Source organism: Mus musculus, chromosome 14 (genome assembly GCF_000001635.26).
Source record: "Mus musculus strain C57BL/6J chromosome 14, GRCm38.p6 C57BL/6J".
Classification (NCBI taxonomy): Eukaryota; Metazoa; Chordata; class Mammalia; order Rodentia; family Muridae; genus Mus; species Mus musculus.
The window spans coordinates 48653917-48673575 of NC_000080.6; the positions used below are offsets into that span (position 1 = coordinate 48653917).

At 46.2% G+C, this 19659-nt stretch overlaps 1 protein-coding gene and 1 long non-coding RNA gene across 13 annotated transcripts in view; one reads left to right on the forward strand and one right to left on the reverse strand.

Moving 5' to 3' along the window:
* Positions 1 to 2864: 2864 nt before the first annotated feature.
* Positions 2865 to 13728, reverse strand: Otx2 (orthodenticle homeobox 2). Of its 12 annotated transcripts, none has more exons than XM_017315914.2 (6): positions 13512 to 13682; positions 13284 to 13357; positions 11349 to 11474; positions 8528 to 8743; positions 7383 to 7558; positions 2865 to 5410 (listed from the first exon to the last, which is right to left on the reverse strand). In XM_017315914.2, exons 4-6 carry the CDS (start codon positions 8622 to 8624, stop codon positions 4790 to 4792), a joined length of 894 nt encoding a protein of 297 aa, XP_017171403.1. In that variant the 5' UTR covers positions 8625 to 8743; positions 11349 to 11474; positions 13284 to 13357; positions 13512 to 13682; the 3' UTR covers positions 2865 to 4789. The 12 variants fall into 12 exon arrangements, with proteins under 12 accessions (XP_017171403.1, XP_011243290.1, XP_011243291.1 ...); XM_011244988.3 differs by having other exon boundaries at positions 11063 to 11474; XM_011244989.3 differs by having other exon boundaries at positions 7383 to 7534; positions 11063 to 11474; positions 13512 to 13680.
* A 1643-nt stretch (positions 13729 to 15371) lies between these two features.
* The window catches only part of Otx2os1 (orthodenticle homeobox 2 opposite strand 1), a 124061-nt gene continuing 119773 nt past the window's right edge, over positions 15372 to 19659 (forward strand). Inside the window, exons 1-2 of the long non-coding RNA NR_029384.1 lie at positions 15372 to 15480; positions 16378 to 16533. This is a non-coding gene — a long non-coding RNA (orthodenticle homeobox 2 opposite strand 1). The remainder of the gene's footprint in view (positions 15481 to 16377; positions 16534 to 19659) is intronic.

A 19659-nucleotide genomic window follows, 5' to 3' on the forward strand; every position in this document is an offset into this window, starting at 1 on the left:
ATTACCTACTTCCTCCCCTCCAGCCACTTCCCGGGTACACAAGTTTCTTGCTTCCGTTGCCTTCCAAATGCTTCCATAGAAAAAAACCTTTCCAAATAATATACACATCTACATCTCTCTTTGAATGGAGTAATAAAACAATTTTTACAAACGCCAGTTCAAGTCACATGGCTATTATAAGTAGTTGGAAAGACGCTCCAAGCAGTTCCACACAATGTGTCTCAATACATGGGTGTAGTACAGTTTCACGTGTAATATGAAGTGTGTTTGAGACAAATCCTATAATCTGTGCAGTTGCACAACCAAGCCCTCCAAAATATCCGGGTAGCTTTCGTTAGGGGTCTTGCTTTCCCCATTGGAGGAGTAGACGGTCTTCGGTCTTTTATGCCCCACCAACCCAAGGGCTGCGGCAATGGAGTTTCTGGGAGAATGAGGTTTATCAGAGGAACCTGCGCTGGCAGGGTGGGCGAGGATTAGGAAAGAAAAGCAGAGGTGCTTAGAGCTCTGGACGCAGATTTAAGTATGCAGATGCTGCGATAAGAACGTACAAAGGAAGGGTAGCTATCCTTCCTGATGGTTTCAAATATAAAAATAAAAAAATAAAATAAAATCTAGGCCCAAGTCAAGGACCAATCGTTAAGCACTTTCCCATCCTGTTTTCTGTTTCTATTTGTATGGGATGCGGCGGTTACCTGCCTGGCTTCTTTGTGTATGTCTTTTGCATGATTAAAACACAACTCTGAAGGCTATAGGCACCACTTAACATTGACAGATGTGGTTTTGGGTTACAGCTTTGTCTATAACAATAGGGAGTTTCTCACCGGACGTGCGACGTCGGGTTCGAACTTGTATTGTGGCTTTAGCCTGGCTGGTGGCTTCTGATTAAAAGGAGACCTGCACTTGTGTGAGGCCTCCTTTTCACTGCAGGTAGCTAGAACCGGACGTTTTGGCAACCTGGCGATACCTAAGACTCCGAAAGGAGCCGCGCCTCCATCCCAGAACTTGCTTCTGACCCTCTGGGCTGCCGCTTCGAACCCCAACCCAAAACCAGCTCTTAGGGAAACGTTATACAGAGGCGTGTGAGTAAGGGGATGGACGAGGCTGAGTTTTCTCAATGAATTTTCTCAAGCTTCAGGGTCAGTACCCAGTTCCTAGCAAAGGGCGGAGCTCGGTGTATTCACTATGTAAGCACCTGGCTGTCCTTGAAAGTCCCCAAGGGCAAACCCAGCTGGGCGCCCCAGCCCGAGGCGCCCCAGGAACCAGCAGGCTGTGTGACCCGCTTCCTCCAGGCTTCCGGGAGCAGCTGTCCCCTCCCCAACCTCCTGCAGCGCACACCCCCCCAACCCCAACCTCCCAAATCCAGCAAAGCCAGTCAGTCGTCCCCGGTCTCCTCCAAGTCGGCTTTCTCAATTTGACTAGACTGACGCCGCTCTCCTGCCTCTGGTCGGTGCGAAGCAGGACGTTTATTTCCCAACTCGCTTTCCAAACCCAGAAATTGATTTAACACCTGAACTCCACTGGGTCTGAAATGTCCCAAGGACACACACACTCCAGCCTTTTCCGGTCGAGCTTGGTGGCTGCGGGCGTGACAATGACTCCTCGCGCTTTCCAAGTCTGGGCTTAAGGGGCCTCGAGACTAGGCCAGGGACTTTATCTCCGCCCGGCAGAGATGTGTGGACCAGGAGCTGGCGTCTGCAGCCTTCACCCAACCCCTCCGGATTTGCAGGCACGGCTAGGATGATTTTCTTAAGAAACTACATATTTAGGAAAGGTAGCCCAGAAGAGGGTCTCTGCAGCCTCCCTGGGGCCGCCTCAACCAACAATGGGTACCAGGTTGTTTCTCTAAGTCACGCCCGGCTTCGGCAGCTGTTCTTTCCGGATTTCCGAGTGGGGGGGGGCGTTCAGACACAGAAGAGGTGAGATCAGAAGGAACAAGGAGCAGAGGAGAGTGACCATTTTCTAAACGTGGAAGTCCTGAAAGTCGTAATTTTATTGGCTTGGTTTAATTTCTCTTCTTTGTCTATGACCAGAACACTCCAGAGGTGAAATCCAAAGAGCGAGGCATCAGAAAGCCAGTCCCTGTGCCCCATCTCTCCCTCCCCCTCCCCCGCCCCCGCGATTCTGTTGCTACCTTGCTTCTGGTTACGCAGCTCCCAGACTCATTTGGAGCCGAGTCATCTCAGTACGAAGTATCAAGCAGAATGGGACTTACTAACTTGATTAAACCAAGTCTTGACTAGGAGTGGCCATCAGAAATCTGGCTGTCTTTAAGCCAAAGCTAGCTTCCCACCCGCTCCCCTTTGCCTTTGATCGTGGGAAATCCTTTCTATTCTGCGCGTCCATTCAAAGCGATTAACTGTGTGGTCTCAGTTAAACGAAGTTGTGGTGCAAAAAATGACGGGGAAAAATGGTTTTAGTGACTTCCTCTAACTTCGTTTACAGACCCAAAAGAAACCAAGTCATTTGCTGAATAGTCCTAAGTTTGCCAGATATTCTTGCTTTTAAGATACTCTCCCTTTCCTTGCTAAAGTTTCCTGAAAATCAAAGGCAATGTAAGAAATTAGTTATTCGGGAGGTACTTTTACTATTGAACCAAACCAAACCAAACCAAAGACAACAACAACAACAACAACAACAAAAAAAAACAAAAACCCTTGCTCTAGGAATACCCCTGGGGCCCCAATGTCACTTCAGGGAAGAGTACAGATGAATCTATCTCCAAGTCCAGGATGATCTAGCCATCCAACTTGGTAGTTGTAGAGTTTTATTTAGCAGTAAAACAATTTTACTCATTAGGCCAAGATTAGATGGCATTCAAAAAGCACAGCCAGGGATGGAAAATGAAATGACCAGAAAACAAATGGTTTCAACTGCTAACCTTCATTTACAGGGTTACAATCAAAGAGCCGTTGAATTTTGGTCAAATTTAAGAACACAAGACGTTTAAGGTGAAATTAAGTAATTCTTACTGGAGGAGCACCACGGACCATTCTAGTAAACTCCTACAGCCAAAAAGGGACTCTCCCTCCTCCCCCCACCCCAGCACACACACACACACACACACACCCCACAAGGCACTGACGGTGGGTGGTGGGTGCCTTATGTTTGACTACTGAAATTATAGGTTTTTAAAGTTTTCTGAAACTCTTGTTCAGAAATCACTCTGCTTGGAGTCCATCCAGAGCCTGGTCACTCCCTCCTTTACCTCTGCCTTTTTTTTTTTTTAAGTAAAAAAAAAAGGAAAACAAATGCCCTTAGAGAACTGAAACAAGAAATACTTGACAATCTTATTTTCTGAAATATTCCAGTCTACCCCCATCCTCACGCCCCTCAAAAACCAAAACCAAAATCAAACATACACACACACACACACACACACACACACACACACACACACACACACACACACAAACCAAAACACTGATCCATCAAAAACCCATACTGACAAAGTGCCTAGCAATTCAATTCAAGTTTGTAGCAAAGGAGGGAAAGATTAGGCTGGCCAGGAGGAGCAACTTCCACTGTGAAGCAATCCTGAGGGAAGTCACAGAAGTTTATAAACCACTGCCATTCACATCTGGTTCATTCACAGATCAGCAAGAGAAAACGTTAAAACAAACAAACAAACAAACAAAAACGGAAGGCATGGAATAACTGATTTCTTCTCTGCCGTACAATAAACATGGTGGGAATAACTGCGTAGCTGAGCACGGGGCTTTTCCTTCATAAGCAATGGTAGAAAATTAAACTAGACCCAAGGTTGTGCTAGAACCATTTTAATATAATTATACATATCTGCCAAATCCAGGAAGGGTTTATGCATATATAACTTCCAGTTAACATCTGCAAGCATAATGACAATGATCTCAGCTTAAAAGTCATCAGGGTCAGAGCAATTGACCAATGTCTTTTTTTTTTTTTTTTTAAACTGCCAGGCTTACCAACATTAAATTACGGGTGAATTAGGGTCCTTTTGCTTCTTCTCGATCCTTGTCCAGAGACAGCAGGGCAGCTCACCTCCAGCCCAAGGTAATCTTTCTAGATCAGTATCCAGTTGCTCTGAATTTTGCTTATAATTATAACCTATTTAATCACAGAAGAACCCCTGCGGAGGTGGAGTTCAAGGTTGCATACAATAACAGGAGATCACAGTTTTGAAGTCTAGCACAGATTAAAAACCACAGATGTACCATTTATATAAGACACACACTGATTGTCTCTTAAACTACATATTGACTCCGTATGAGCGGTATCTTTTTTTTTTTTTTTAAATAAAGTAGTGCATCTAGGACAATCAGTCGCACAATCCACACAGCCCTGAAAAGTTTTTCAGTGCCAACTACCTGTTGGTCATGAAACGTGAATGAGCCTGGGACATTGTCCATTCCTAAGATTCAACCAAAGATTGGCTAAAACACCGGATCACCTCTGCTTTGAAGGCCATGACCTTCCCTCCCTTCCCTCACAACTCAGTTTTGCTGGATTTTTGTTTTGAGTGGTATTTGGTTGCATGTCGCTAGAATATATTTGATCAATCATTTGCAAATCAGGAAACCAATGATCTAGAACTATAACAGAATCTTAAGTAGATTGGTTTGTCCATTTCAGGTTGCTGGTTGATGGACCCTTCTAAGGCCCCTTCCTTTTTCCTTCTATGCCTCTCGGTAACTTTGATCAGGAGTCTGAGAGCATCGTTCCATCTAACTTTTTTAACCAATGCCTGGCTAAAACTGGAATGTTCAGCCCAGCATATTTAAAAATCACCCACAAAAATAGCTTCTACAGGTCTTCACAAAACCTGGAATTTCCATGAGGACGTCTGATCTTTATAATCCAAGCAGTCAGCATTGAAGTTAAGCTTCCAAGAGGCAGTTTGGTCCTTATAATCCAAGCAATCAGTGGTTGAGTTAAAACCCAAGCTTGAAGCTCCATATCCCTGGGTGGAAAGAGAAGCTGGGGACTGATTGAGATGGCTGGTAACAGCATTGGTACCCATGGGACTGAGTGTGGCCCCTGGTCCAGGAAGCTGGTGATGCATAGGGGTCAAATAAGATCCACAGTCCATGCCCCCAAAGTAGGAAGTTGAGCCAGCATAGCCTTGACTATAACCTGAAGCCTGAGTATAGGTCATGGGATAGGACCTCTGCATGCAGGAGGAGGAAGTGGACAAGGGGTCAGACAGTGGGGAGATGGACGCTGGGCTCCAGATAGACACTGGAGCACTGCTGCTGGCAATGGTTGGGACTGAGGTACTAGAGGGGGGACTGAACTGGCCACTTGTTCCACTCTCTGAACTCACTTCCCGAGCTGGAGAGCTCTTCTTCTTGGCAGGCCTCACTTTGTTCTGACCTCCATTCTGCTGCTGCTGCTGCTGTTGGCGGCACTTAGCTCTTCGATTCTTAAACCATACCTTGAAAGGGAAAGAAACTTCTTTAACATGGACACAACTCCAGAGTCATCCCAGATCACATGGCTAAATAATCAGACAATTTCCTTTGCTGCTTAGAGACTACTCATAAAACCCTCTCACCTCTATTTCTCCTGTTGTGGGAAAGTCCACCTTATGCGGAGTTCATAACAAGAAAATGTAAGGTAATTACTCTTAATTGTAAGCTAGAAATTCTCCACTTTGCTTTCTATTTCGTTTCCTCTACACACACACACACACACACACACACACACACACACACACAGAGAGGGGGGGGGCGGGGGCGGGGAAGGGAGAGGGAGAGGGAGAGAGAGAGAGAAGAGAGAAGAGAACTCACTGTATTTTGGGATGACTATGTCTATGTCTTATAGAAGGAAGTATTCTGTTGTTGCATGTCACCCAGAGCAGACTAAGTTCAAACAGTTTACATTGCACTGTCCAGGAAGCAATAGCTAATATGGAGGCTGGTTCCACGACCTAACATTTTGTCTCTCCTAGACTCATAAAAGAAATCTCCAAGAAGACATGCTCCTGTGGAGAGGAGATCTGAGCCAGTGTCTGCTGAAAGCCCCTTTGTAGTGAATGAACTGACTCGTATGCCTTCTGCTTTGAGCTCAAAGACAGACCTCAATATCTGTCTTCAAGATTCAAGTTGGTGCCTTCAGATTCACGCACAACGTACTCTGTTCTCTACATCAATTCACTGATTAAAACTCAGCCTGCCAATCTGAAAACTCTCTTTAGCAGCAGCCTTATGCATCCTCTGCCATGTAGGAGCTTATGCTAGGAACTGAGATCTGACCTAGCTACAGGTTCTGCCTCTTCATAGCTCTGGCTGTCCTGGAACTTTGTAGATAAGGCTAGCCTAGAACTCCAATATCCACCTGCCTCTGCCTCCCTAGTGCTAAGGTGAAAACCCACCACACTCGGCCATTGGCTACAGGTCCTTGATTACTCTGTTGAAGGAGTTTTCCAGTTTGGGTCTTACAAGTATGGCAAAAGCAGTTTCCCCCTCCCACCAGGGCTGGTCTCAGTAGCAGTAAATATCTGGAGCCAGTTTATTTCTCGTGAAGGCTTTGGGTCAAGACTTACAAGTACTAAAGTTTTTTTCCAAGCCACTTTGAAAAATCCAGTTTTCTGCTTTGTAGTTCACACTGATGTCTGGCACCTTCAAAACCATATCATACCCAAAGGAAGGGTGTCATGTGTGGGCGTGTCAGGGGAGGAAATGGGAGGAATGAGGGGCCAAGCACCAAAGAGTTCCATATAGGGCTTGCTCTCCAGTCGAGAGGTAGACTTTCTCCCTTTCAGAATCAACTATGGGGATAATTAGAATAAGGAACGAGAGTATCTGCACAGATACTGTGAGTAGTCTGCTAAGTGGCAGAGCTAGAAAACTGAGTTCTGTCCTCCAGAAGTCACCTCCACAAACAGACACACCACTTTTTTTTTTTTTGTCAACTTATTTGCTAAGAGCACCTTTTCTGATTCTGTCACCAAATTAGGTATGGCCTTGATAAAGTCATCTGCTTTGTTTCTTCGTGTGTGTTTGTGTGTGTGTGTGTGTGTGTGTGTGTTTAAAATTTGGACTGTCCAGGAACTAAGCTCCACGCCCCTGCTCCCTCAACATAAAAGTCCACAAAAAGGATTGCCACACAAGGACCACATGACTACCTTTGAAATCTGCCCTGTGTTGCATCTCCAACTGTAGGGACTCTTGCGACCTACAGGTTCTAAGACTTTCTCATTGCAGCTGAAGTGCTGCTTCCAGCCTTGGAAACCAGGCTAAAAGACCCTGGTTCATATGATTAAGGAGGAACAGGAAGAGAAAGGGAAGTAAAAAGTCCCCTGGCTCCTGAGGGTTTAGAATTTCAAGCCCTTCTTTGGTCTGGGACAAGGCCTCATTGGGTCATCAGTATAAACCAAGATTGAAAAGTGTCTACATCTGCCCTACCTGCACCCTGGATTCTGGCAAGTTGATTTTCAGTGCCACCTCTTCCCTCATGAAGATGTCTGGGTACCGGGTCTTGGCAAACAGAGCTTCCAGAACGTCGAGCTGTGCCCTAGTAAATGTCGTCCTCTCCCTTCGCTGTTTCCGGGGGGTGGCTGCAGGACAAGAAGCCCAGGGCCCTTTAGGGTGGGGGAGCAGTTTCTCAGTCACAGGACTTTTGCCTCGGTCCTCAGACTCCCCGACCTCCCTCCTCTCACCGCGTTACCCAGTATCCCCACCCCTTCCAGAGCCTCACAGGACACACGACCTCCCAGTGTAATGCGGTCCCCTCCAACCCCCCCCCCCCCGACGCCAGCTACAAATTACTTGAGGAACTAACAAAATAAAACAAGGAGCCACAATTCCCATCCCCACGCCCAGTTCTGGAAACGAACAAGCAAATAACAACCTCTAGATCACACACATCACCAGAAAAGGCTGACTAGTAAAGTTAAAGGCTCTATGAGGACCAAAGGTTCAGAATGACGCAGCGAACGCCGAGCCAGTTCCCACGGTATTTTAACACCACAGGGACGTTTGTTCTTTTATCTTTAAAATGGGACATAGTTCATACTTTTATGAGTTTTTGGTTGGGGGGAGGGAGGAATCTGACTAGAAAAGAAAATTGTCTGGCACCTGGAGGGAAGCCACACCTCTAAGGATTAAAGGGACAGGGCATCGACGTACCGGAAACCCCTGGAAGCCCCTGGCCAGGGAAAACTGGAAGGGACAGTAGGGGAGAGAATTCGGTTGCTCCCAGGGAAGTAATAGCTAGGAATTGGACGTGGAAACGTACGCAAGAGCGTGCTCAAGTGACAAGGTCAACAACCTTCCACGACCTAGCCCAATGAATGTCGCCAAGCCACTCGAGTTAAGAATGGAGCGGTGTGATTCTCTGTTACTTCTGCAGACCCCAGATTCGCCTCTTCCCAGCCTCTTGTTCCCTCTTGGGTCAGTAAATGCTCTGTGGCACTCGGCAGTTTGGTAGCAAGGAAAATACATCGGGAACCCCGCCTTGAGCTTGAGTGAGGACAGCGCGCCCTCCAACCTCGGAGCTCCAGAGGGGCGGGCGTGTGGAAGGGCGTCTAGAAGGCCGCGGACTCACTTACCGGGGTAGCCCACGGAGGGATGCAGCAAGTCCATACCCGAAGTGGTCAGACTCAGCCCATTGACTGCGTAAGGCGGTTGCTTTAGATAAGACATCATGCTAAGGTTGTTTGGAGGCGCAAAGTCGGCCCAAATTGGGGGGACCCAGCCGGACGGTCTCGATTCGCCTGGAGTGGACAGGGTCAGGGTCCTTGGTGGGTAGATTTGGAGTGACGGAACTAAGGGCAAAGCAAACAAACAAACAGAAATGCTGGTTTACTGCTTCGGAGGGAGCAGCTTCCTCCACGTTCCAGCACTAACTAAAAAGAACCCGGGAGACGCTGGGCACAGGCTTTTAAAGGAGTTGCAGATGCGTCCCCCACCCCCGCCGTCCCCCCCACCCCCCAGCAGCTCCAAAACTAGAGGGGATGGAGTGAGACCAGATAAACCTGTCTTCCCCACCCCCACCCTAAACTTAAAAAAAGAAAGAAAGAAAACCGACCCGAGGAAAGCAATTACAATCTGCCTTCCCCAAGAACAAAACCCCACGCCTCCAAATGCACGCTCTACATTCCTAACCCAACATTTGCATAGGACTCATTGGCTGGCACTAGCTAATTGTCTCAAACAAAACTTGATTGGGGCCATTTGCAGAGACAAAGAACTCTTTGGCTAAATAAATAATGCTGATAACAAAGCCCATTGGTGAGAAACAAAGAAACAATTCAAGAAATCTACCTCTTCCCAGACTGTTGCCTTTCCCTGGCAGAGATTTTAATTATCTTAGCTGATTTTTTTTTAAATTATTACCACTTTCAACTGCTGTGAACCTAAAATGTAAACGCATTCAACATTTAAAACACCAACTTGCTGAACAACAAACTTGTGAAAACTGCCCAATCACTATTATCCCACATTTGAAGTCATTTCCAGTAATCATTTTCACCTAATTAGTAGTCTGGATAATTAGATTTCGAAGTAAGTAACAGATTTATTAGGGTTTTGGAGGAGTTTGATTACATGTGTCTAAAGAACTATAGCTAAACAAACAACTATTTAACTTTTAAGCGACACCCATCAAATATTTAATTTAAACATACTGAGAGGGAAAAAAAAAAGTCTTTTCTTCAAGACTAGCACAGGGCTTGACAGAAATGCTTAAGTTAGAATCCTAACTGAAGTAAAGTCAGATAAACTGCTGCCCCCACATTTTGCAAGTCCAGAGGGGTGCATTCCTACAGCAAGCCGCTTCCATGTTTTTTATGTCAGGAGGCTACAGATCCAGCGGGAAACACTTTTTCTTGGATTTTGGGTTGGGGGGAGAGGGGGCTGCAACGGGAGCCACCTTTCCCATATATTTAGGTTTGAAGTCAATAAACATCCAAAGCAATGGAACTAACCGCACTTCTCTCTGCTTTTTAAATTTCCTACAATTTTGTAAGAAAAGGAGCTGGGTGGGGGGAGAAAAAGAAAAGTCATCTGTGTTCCTTTGCTGAACCCCTCCCCCCATCGATGTTAATACAGGCAGGCAATGTGTGTAAGGCTGGCTTTTATTTTCCAAAAATAAGGCACTTAAAGCGCTCTCTCTCTCTCTCTCTCTCTCTCTCTCTCTCTCTCTCTCTCTCTCTCTCTCTCTCTGCTTTGAAACTTTGACACTCTGAGAAACTTCCTCAAAATGGCGGATACAAGACTGAGTTCTCTGTCACTTCATAAAGTTCATTAATGAAAAAATTAAGACCTTAGGTTTTCATATTTACCTTGCTTAAGAGACAAAGGCAAAGCTTCACAAACAAAACTCAACAGCTGTGATTTCTTCCAGATTTACATTCAGAACACAAGTCTTATTTCCCCACCCTAAAATGTGATTTTTATAAATGTCCTTCTAAGAGAACTGGATTGTTAACGAGTGAAACTAGTTACTTTTGCGAAGAACACTTTATATTCTGTGTTCCTTCTTCCAAGATCTAGCTATTTGTAACTGTGAACGTAAGATTCTTTAAAAACCCAGTCGTTCCTTATTTAAATACCCTCTAAAGAGGAATTCTTTGAAAATACACTCTTATTCCCTTGGACAGTTCTGACCTGTTATATATGATGTTAAGATGGGCATGTATTTATTTACTAGTCTAGCTCTCACCCAATTAGATCGCCTAAACAGATCATTTGATAAAAGCGGCATGTTCCAGGATAAAAAGCAGTAACAGAAAGTTCGGGGCGAGGTCCTTCTTGGAGAGTCAAAACGGCTCAAATTGTCAGGGAAAACTATTTTCACTTTTCCTCCTGGAGATGTGGGCGGAATAAAACAAAACAAAAACAAAACAGGAAAACCAAAACCCAAACCACGGTCACTTCTCCACAGCGAGCTTAGATAATAAACACGGATAGATAATAAAGACGGCTGCGGGGCCCTTCCACCTAACTTTCACCGCTTGCTAAGGATTCCATTCTAGCTTCCTCTCCACGCACAGTGCAAAGGGGAATGGGGGTGGGGACTCTTTCTAAGACACAAGAGTTAAGGTGACCGCTCTCGAGGAGAGATGGCTTCCGAGAGCTCATACCTAGGAGCAAATAGCGATAGCGCGGCGACTCCCCGACTGCTCTCTCCTCCAGGAGCAAGCGACTGGGTCCGGCGTCTCTGCCCTGCAGTCCGGCAGATCAGCAGCTCTGATGCCCAAGCCCCGTCTCCACTGCCTGCGCCGGCCTGCACAGCCTTATATCTAACGGTCAATTCGTGCAATCTGTCGCTTCCCCCTCCAGATCGCCCCCCCTCCTTGGTGGTTTTTTTTCCCCTTCTTCCAAGAAGCCCATCTACCAGTTGCTGTGTCCTCGCTCAATAATAATTACCTCGTCCGAGAATTAATTATAATAAATGTTTTCTTGATAAACTAACGAGATAATCCGAGGGGCACACGTCCCTTAATTACAGGCCGTCGTGCTCAGCTCTGCTTCTCGTCCTGGCTGATTAATTTTCTGCATGATAGAAAGGAAACAAAACTTCGCTGACTGGCGGCTCGGCCTGAGGCAGGGGAGAGGACCGAGAGCCGGAGGGAAAGGAAGAAGGAGGTACGCGGGCATTTGGAAAACAGCCGGCGCCAGGCCCGCCAACTCGAGTGAAAGTTTCTGGCCTCGGGGAATCAACATCACCACCCGCGAGGGAGGGAGAAAGAAATGTGCCAAAGGGTTGCTCTTGACTATTAATTATAGTTCGAAGAAGCCCCGGTGTTAGGTCTGGAAGGAGAGGCCTGGGTGTCTACCTTTCTCTGGGGGAGGAGTTTGCGCCCAACTCCACTCTAGTGCTAATAACTTTCAGTGGCCGGAAAAAGTCCCGAGGTGAACAGACGAAATCCTGACACCCCCCCCCCCCCAAGCTCTGGAATGGAGGGCACAGTTTCCAAGGAAGAGCAACTCCTCTCGGTCCCCACCCAAAGTGGTCCACGCGGCTGGGCCTTCTTTCTCTCTCCATACACCCTTCTCCCTCCAAAAGACCAAATCGGTTTGGGGCTCTAAGGTTTTCAGATTTTCCAGTGAAATCGGACACTGGCTTTCAATAGTCCCTTGAACGCATCAACACCGCCACTTCTTCGGAGTTTGCCGCGCGAACCGTCGCCCAGGCCGGGTGTCAGCGGGGACCTTCTAATAGTTCGTTTTGGGGGCAGGCCGAGAGCAGGGGCTGGGCCTCGGCGAGCCCCTCCGTATAAGGTCAGCCTTGACCTACGACACTTCATTGTCCCCAAGCCAGAAAAGGCAGTACAGAAGTGCTTAACGGGCCACGATGCTACCCCAGACACAAAACAACTAAGAACTCGAAGTCCTTCCTAGGGAGGGACTCCGGGGTCTCTGACCAGGAGCATCCAGGCGCCCACCCTCAGGTCTGGCTGTCCCAGTTGCGCGCAGAGGCTGAGGCGCGCGTGCCCTGAACCACACTAGCCACAGTCGCCTTTAAAACCTGTCCAACTAGCGGCCTCGGCCTGGCGATCTGGCCCAGAAGCCCCGACTTTCAGTGTACAGTTCTGGGGCTTGGGGGAGCCGCACCCCTAGGGATGGAGAGGAGGAGAGTTGTAAAAGATTCAAGAGCCCTAGCGGCTTTGAGAAGAGGCGGAGAGCAGAGGGGCATTAAGCTTGGGGAGTGAGGACGAGAAACAGGAGCTGAGGCGGCGCGGGAGTAACAAGACGCCAGCGCTGTCGCCTCCTCGGTTATCCGCTCCGATTTCGGCTCCCGTTGCAAACCGAGGAGTCTAGAGGCAGCCCGAGGCCCCCGCCGATAATGGAGAGCCGGCCTTCGGGAGCTCCGTCTTTCGGAAGCGTCCACCTTATTATCTTTGTTTTAATTTACCAACCTAGGTACATTACACAAGCATTATTTTGTCATGGATTCTAAAATACGCCCTTGGAACCAAACCTAAGGACTCCAGCTCAATCTAGGGGCCAAAATGCAAAGCTCGCGAGGAGAAGCCATGAATAGCGTGGGCATAAGAACAAAACCCCTCCCCAACTCCCAGATTAGACTCCTAGGATTTCTGCGACGTTCTTCGGTAGCAGCGACCCCCAGGAGCACGCGCTCTCGCTCCCTCCCACTCCCTCCCTCTTCTACAGATCGTCAAATTTTTTCCTAATGGTCATTATTTCGTCTCAAAATTCTCATTAGAAAAATAAAATACATCGCCCGCCCCCACCCAAGGAAGTTCCACGTCCGCAGAGTTGCACATTGGAGGAGCGGAGGTCACTGCGGACTGGGGGAACACAAAGATATCGCTATAGACAAGACAGACGGACACTTACCTTACAGCCGCATTGGACGTTAGAAAAGAAAAAAAAATCAAATTATCCTTCAAAATTCCAAATAGCCAGCTATCCTAAAAGAAATCAAGAGCATTCAGTTAAAAACCTTGTAGTCTTCACCTTTCCATAAAAAGTCAAACATAACCAGAAAAAAAAAACAATTAAAAGAAAACATAAAATGAAGTGGCCAGAGTTGTAAACAGGCTTGTGTCCGTCTACGATACATACAAAGTAGAGGTGGCGACTGAGCTCCTCTAGCGATTTTTATTTTTTAGTAACAGTGGAGGCTGAGTTGGAGCTGAGGAAGGTTCCGCTCTCAGGGAGATTTGCTGAGAAAGCGCCTCTCTGGCAACTTTTTGACGCAAACTCTCCAACCAATGGCAGGGAGAGAATGATTGACACATCTAAGCCAGAGGGAAAATAATAAAAACACACAACAGGGGGAGGAAAACAGGCCGCTGCTGCACGGGGGGAAGAGCAGGCAACAAATCCAGGCCTCCGACACTACCAGAACGTTCTTTAAAACACTGGGCTACGCTTAAAATATACATTATGGGCCCAAGCATGTGAACTAATTGTATAATTAAAATGATGGACAGGAAGGCCTCCCTCTTCGGTCTTTTCTTCTTCCTTTATACTCCTTCTTATCCTCCTTTTCTTTTTTGTTTTTATTTTAGAGAAAGGATACCAAACAACATAAAGCAGGAAAATATTTAAGTCAAAGCTAGGGGAAGGAGGGAGGGGGTAGTACCCCGTTTTCGATTTCCAACGCTAGCAAAGAATGTGTGGGTCAGAGGCAGAACTCAAACCCAGGCACAGGCTTAAAAACAGGGCTATGTTCTCTTGAAGAGGACCAGACGGCGCTGAGGGAAAAATGGGTGAAGATGAACAAGAGTGGAACTGAGCTGTGAACATGCAGTGTAGGCAGAGAGTCACGCAGCTATGGACTGTCTGAAAACTCCAGCGTCCTCACTGGCTGTTCTTTTACCCCTTAGAATAACCCTTGGTCTCTGGAGTTCTGGCTTTCCAGGCATGTTTTTTCAATTTGATAAGCATAGAGCAAGATACAAAAGAAAACGTGAGCTCCCAAATCTACCGCCAAGGCAGATTTCCGGCCAAGGGAGGGGATACCTCAAATCTCTCCAGCTGAGTATGAGGTGACAAAAAGCCCCCAGTAGAAACAGTTTGTGCTTAAGAACAAACGCCTGGTACTTCAGGCCTGGGAGTTACTAGGGATGGAGGCGCCCTACTCAGAGGCCGAAACTCGGGAGCTGGGATGCTGCAGGGTCAACCAACTCAACTTCTTCTGGTCCAGACTGGTTTTTTTTTTTTTTTTTTTTTAAACAAGAATCAGAGTTTTCTAGAAAAGCAGAAACACGCTGGACAGAATATTAGGGGACGGGGCGGGGGGAGGTGAGGGGCAAACGCTACTGCTGAGTGTGTGAATGGAGGCTGGGAGGGGGAGGGGGGGGGAGGATAGCTTTCCCCTCACAACTCCCAATGCAGAAGGAAAAACAAAACAAAACGAAAAAACCCACCCCTCCCTCACTACCTCAGTCACCGCCACCACTGCTAGTGGGCCCAAAGAAACAGCTCGTTGCCTTTAATTTGGGGACCTATGTTAATGAAGTTGGTAATTAATTCGTCGCTTTGTTGTCGGTTCTTATACTGTATGTGTAATCAAATGTGGCCGTCCTTGGGATTTACAGCAATTAGCGAATTACGGGAGTGCGCACGAGGCTGCAAGTTCTCGGCAGCCCGGCTGGGCTCGGCTCCGGCCTAAGGCTGGGCACTCCGCTGCCGCTGCAGACTTGCAGGTGTGTCCTAAGAGCCTTGGGGTCCTGGAGGCTCCGCGAACCCTCGAGCTCCTCCGGGCTTGCCCAGTTCTTCCTGGCTCCTTCGTAGCTGTTCCAGTCCTAAGGAAACTCCTGGCTGTCGCGTTCCCCAGAGCCACGACTTTGTGGGGCCTAGGCTAGGGGGGAGGGTGAGTACGGATCTTTCCTTGTTACCCCGCCCCCACTGTGCAGAAACACCTGGCGACTGTCCCTAAGGCCTTTCATTTAGGAGAGGTAAACAAATGTCCCAGGCAGTTGTCCCGCGTGGCCCGGGCTGTGGGAAGCAGGTCCTGGCTCTTGGTCCGAGCCATCGTGCTTTGTATGATGGAAAGGCAAATCCACGCGAATCTCTTGAAAAAGAGGTTGTTTCCCACCCCGAGAAAAGAGTTCTCCCCGGTTTGATCATAATGATGTTGAAAGCATCAAAGGGCGAGAAAGAAAAGAAAAGAAAAGAAAAGAAAAGAAAAGAAAAGAAAAGAAAAGAAAAGAAAAGAAAAGAAAAGAGAAAAAGGCCATTGTGGATGTAGGGGAGCAAGGCCTTGGGGGCAGTAGAGGTGGGGTGCGGTAACGAAATAGAGCGAGGGCTTGTGAGTCACTCAAAGTAAATGAAAAAATCCGGAGAGAAAGCGATACATCTACAGTAGGGTCCGGAGACATTAGGAACCTCTCAAGGCCCGGGTAAAGGTTTGGGGTGTCATCCTGAGACAACCCAGAGCAACCAAACCTCCCAGAAAAGTCCGGAGTGCTATAGACAGTGGAGGATTTCTGTTAGATACAGCGTGGGAGGGCTTTCCCCTTCAGCGGCTGGCAGCACACAGCCCCCCGCTTCTCCTTTGCCCTCTAGTCTAATAACTTCGCGGAAATACAGGGCCAATAAACCACCAGTTGGAAACGGACAGTGTTAAATAAACAAGGGTCTCTTTAAAATTCTCATCCACTTCAGATGTCTAAAGTAAGATCGTGATGATTTTGTCACGGTTTGGTAAATTTACCCCTTTAAGAGGCTTTTCATAAATCCCAGAACACACCTTCAGCCAGATTTGAATATAGATTTAGGTTTTAAAACCCAGAAGCTGGAAACACTGCTTTATCAAAGAGAATTTCCCTTTAGCTTAGCAGTGTGCTGCAGCTCTCAAAAGATTGGATCTGAAAGAGAGAGAGACACACGCACACGCACATAGGAGGAGAAAGAGAGCCAGAGCCAGAGATGAAGACAAGGGAGGGAAGGGAAAAAAGACTTTTCTTTTTTTTCTTTCTAGAGGAATTCTGCCCAGACTCTCCAGCAGTTGGTAGCAGGCAAGCTTTCTCCTGTGTCGCCTGGAAAAGTTGCAAAATTGCTCTTCACCTGTAAGAACATGCATTTTATCTTCCAGTCTCTTCTTGTCAATTTGGAAATTGCAGACACCCCGGCTCAGGTACGGTTTCCACAAACCCTATTCTAGGTCAGGACAAAAGCCACTGGCTTTGGGAGAAGGGGGGTGGAGAGGGTGGGCTGCTTCACAGAAACCCTTAGAAGCTTGATGGGAGAAAAAGACTCCTTGGATGGAAACATCTCTTGATTTTCAGTAAGTTCTTGAGCCTCCAATATTCTTCCTAGCCATTCATTGTATTTCCTTTATCCAGAGTTTAACTTTTCTCCCATTTAGAAAACAAAAACATTTCCTATGAAACTGACTTAAGATAGCTTGATTGTGGTTTTTTTTTTTTTTCCCAACAATTCTCATTAACTAGTGGGTGGGTCGTAGTGGCTGTGTGTACAATTACTCTGCTAGGCTGATGAGATATGAAGCTTCGGGAAAGTAGCAGCATACAGGCACCAAGTTATTTGTCAAGGCTTGTATGTGATTCCCACATTATGGCTGATATCCATGTTTTGTAATCTGGATTTATGTATATCACTAACTGGGCTGATTTTTCTCCATTCAAAATGCCAAGCTGGTTTAAAATATTCCAAAGTTTCCTCCAAGTTTATTAACTATGGGAGTGGGTGGGGGAGGGGAGAACCATCCCTGGGGTCTTCCAGGCTAATTAAAAAAAAAGAAGAAAACCCATATCCCACAAGAGCACAGTGGGGGTTGGTGGGGGGAGTAGTTAGACTCCCTGGACACTAACTTCCGAAATATGAAGATTAATTTCAAATCTTTTCAGCAATTCAGTGGACAGTGTGGGGAAGAGGGGGTGACCACATTTTGCATGAGAATCATCACCTATTAAAAAGAAGTAATTCTTCACTAGTTTTTTTTTTAAGAAATGACTTTATTTTGAAATTTGCCAAGCTTAATTCTAATCATTTCTTAGTGGGATTTGAGGCAGTGTGGGCAGGGTGGGGGGTGCAAAGCAGACCACTTATGAGTTAAGCGTGGGTCACTCAGTCCCTGTATTTTAGCTGCTTCAGAAAAGAGGGTGAAGGAAAATGAAATCACTTCAAAGATAGGATTGTGCTGTCTTGATAAAAGAGCAGGAGGCAAATTCCAAATTGAAAAAAAAAAAAAAAAAAAGCAAAGAGGAGTAGTAGCACGTTGTTCCGGAATGAACCGGATTAAGACTGTGCGACAAGTGGGAGATGTGAGCTGTGAGACATTTATGAGCTGAGTATGAGCTTGGAGCTATTTGACTGTCCCTGTCCCAGGGAGTGTGAAGACCAAGGGTAGGGTGTATACAGGGCAGGGTTAGGTTAGGTTAGAGGGAGAATTAAGGCTTGTGTGTGAGTGTGGGAGATTGTGTGTGTGTGTGTGTGTGTGTGTGGAGAGAGAGAGAGAGAGAGAGAGAGAGAGAGAGAGAGAGAGAGAGAGAGAGATTGGATAGATTGGTAGAGGATGGTAGCAGTCAGTTTACATAAATTTCTGCTGGTCTTAAAGTTTCCTTGAAATCAATTCTCCTGCGGGCAGCAGTCCTGCGCTATAGAGCTGATGCAAAACAACCATTACTCTCCAATATCTTTCCTGTTTGCAAACTTCATTTAAAACCGGGGGGGAAAAGACCCAGGAATGGTTTTGTAAGAAAGGAAGGGGAAAAGAAGAAGAAGAAAAGAGAACCACAGTGAAGCTTTAAACTAGTTTGGATAAAACTCTAATCTTTTATTTGTAACCTTTTACAAAGCTTTATTTCCCGCACATGAAAAGCTTCTTTCATACAGGCATGGCAGACGTTTTCTTTGGATTTTTAATTAGAGCCCATCAATTGTAGCCATATTTAAGAATCAATATAAAGTAATCCTTCGAGATGGGATAAGGTTTTAATCGAAAATCTAATTTCCCACTCTTTGCAGATCATTTTAAGGAGCTAGTTGATTAAAAAAAAGTTCAATATTTAAAAGGCATAACACCCCAAACCTGGAAAAGATCATGTGTGCAAGAAACCACTGATGCTGTCTTCCAAAGGAAAACCCTGCTGCTAACAGGAACTTCCTTCTACTTCGAAGAATTTGGTGTATTTCTTTGGCGTATTTTTTTCCCCTCACATGCTATTCTCAATGTGGCTCCTATCAGAGTTTTCATATTGAATGAGGGAAAGACTTATTCGAAACACTATTCCACAACGCAAAATAATAATAACAATAATAATAATAATAATAACAATAACAAACTAATTTTTAAAATCAACTAAGAACACATAGCTCTTGATAGATCCTTTCCATTGCATGTTCCCCAGCTTGGAGATTAGTAAGTGACTGACACACACTTTTCATTTTCCATGGATCCAAACTTTTGCACCTTTGCATCCATGAAGGTGAGTGTCCAGTTCATGTTAAAACTTGGAGTTTACAACTTTGCCCCTTTTAAGGTTGTAGAACAGTGGAGAATTTGCTTGTTGCAAAAGCGTGGACTTTTAAGCAGTCCCACCATGGTTATTGGCTTTCAATTCGCCTTTAAAGGAGGGGGTCAAGGACGGAAAGATGGAACAGGGGTAGAAAGCAGAAACAAGCTGTAGGACACAGTGCACGCACTTTGCTCGTGGGTGCTGGAGCTGAAGAGTCCGGGCCTTTCAGTTCTCAGCTTCAGTTTGAGAACTCATCGGTAAACTAGTGTATCCCCCACCCCCCCACACCCCGGAAGTTTATAGAGGTATTTTCAGGTAGCCGCTGTTTGATCTGCTTTAAGTGCATCTGCAAAAATGAGCAAATAAATAAACTCATCGTATTTGCTTTTACAAATTTGAAAGCAGTGGGCTTGGAAATGTTTGCTAGCCATGTTTTCCTTGTATCTGCAGAGATTTCTATTTATTTAAAAGCCTGCCGATTAACGCAGTTCTTCTTCGCACCAATTTTTGGGAAACCTTCGAGTATTTTATCCATAATCGCGTCTAATGAAAAACCGAGATTCTTCTTCTTCTTTTGGGGGGGGGGGGGTTAGGGGAAAATATAATGCGTCTTCATTAGCAAAATTGACTGCTGTGCTCACGACAGTTCTTAATTGAAAAGGCAACCTTATTTTAATGGTGTGGTTGGAAAGAAGATTACATACTTTATCCAAACACAAAGACAATTAATAATGAGAAGCAGGCGGCTGCCATTAACTCTAATGCAGTCGCATCAGAGTCCG

Bases quoted from the DNA above. Each gene is read 5' to 3' on its own strand.
- Otx2 (XM_017315914.2), bottom strand. From the start codon at position 8,624: ATGATGTCTTATCTAAAGCAACCGCCTTACGCAGTCAATGGGCTGAGT. The intron at 7,559-8,527 runs GTAAGTGAGTCC...CCCACCCTAAAG, and splicing joins TCCCTCCGTGGGCTACCCCG to GGCCCTGGGCTTCTTGTCCT. The intron at 5,411-7,382 runs GTAGGGCAGATG...TTCCCTTTCAAG, and splicing joins TGCCAGAATCCAGGGTGCAG to GTATGGTTTAAGAATCGAAG.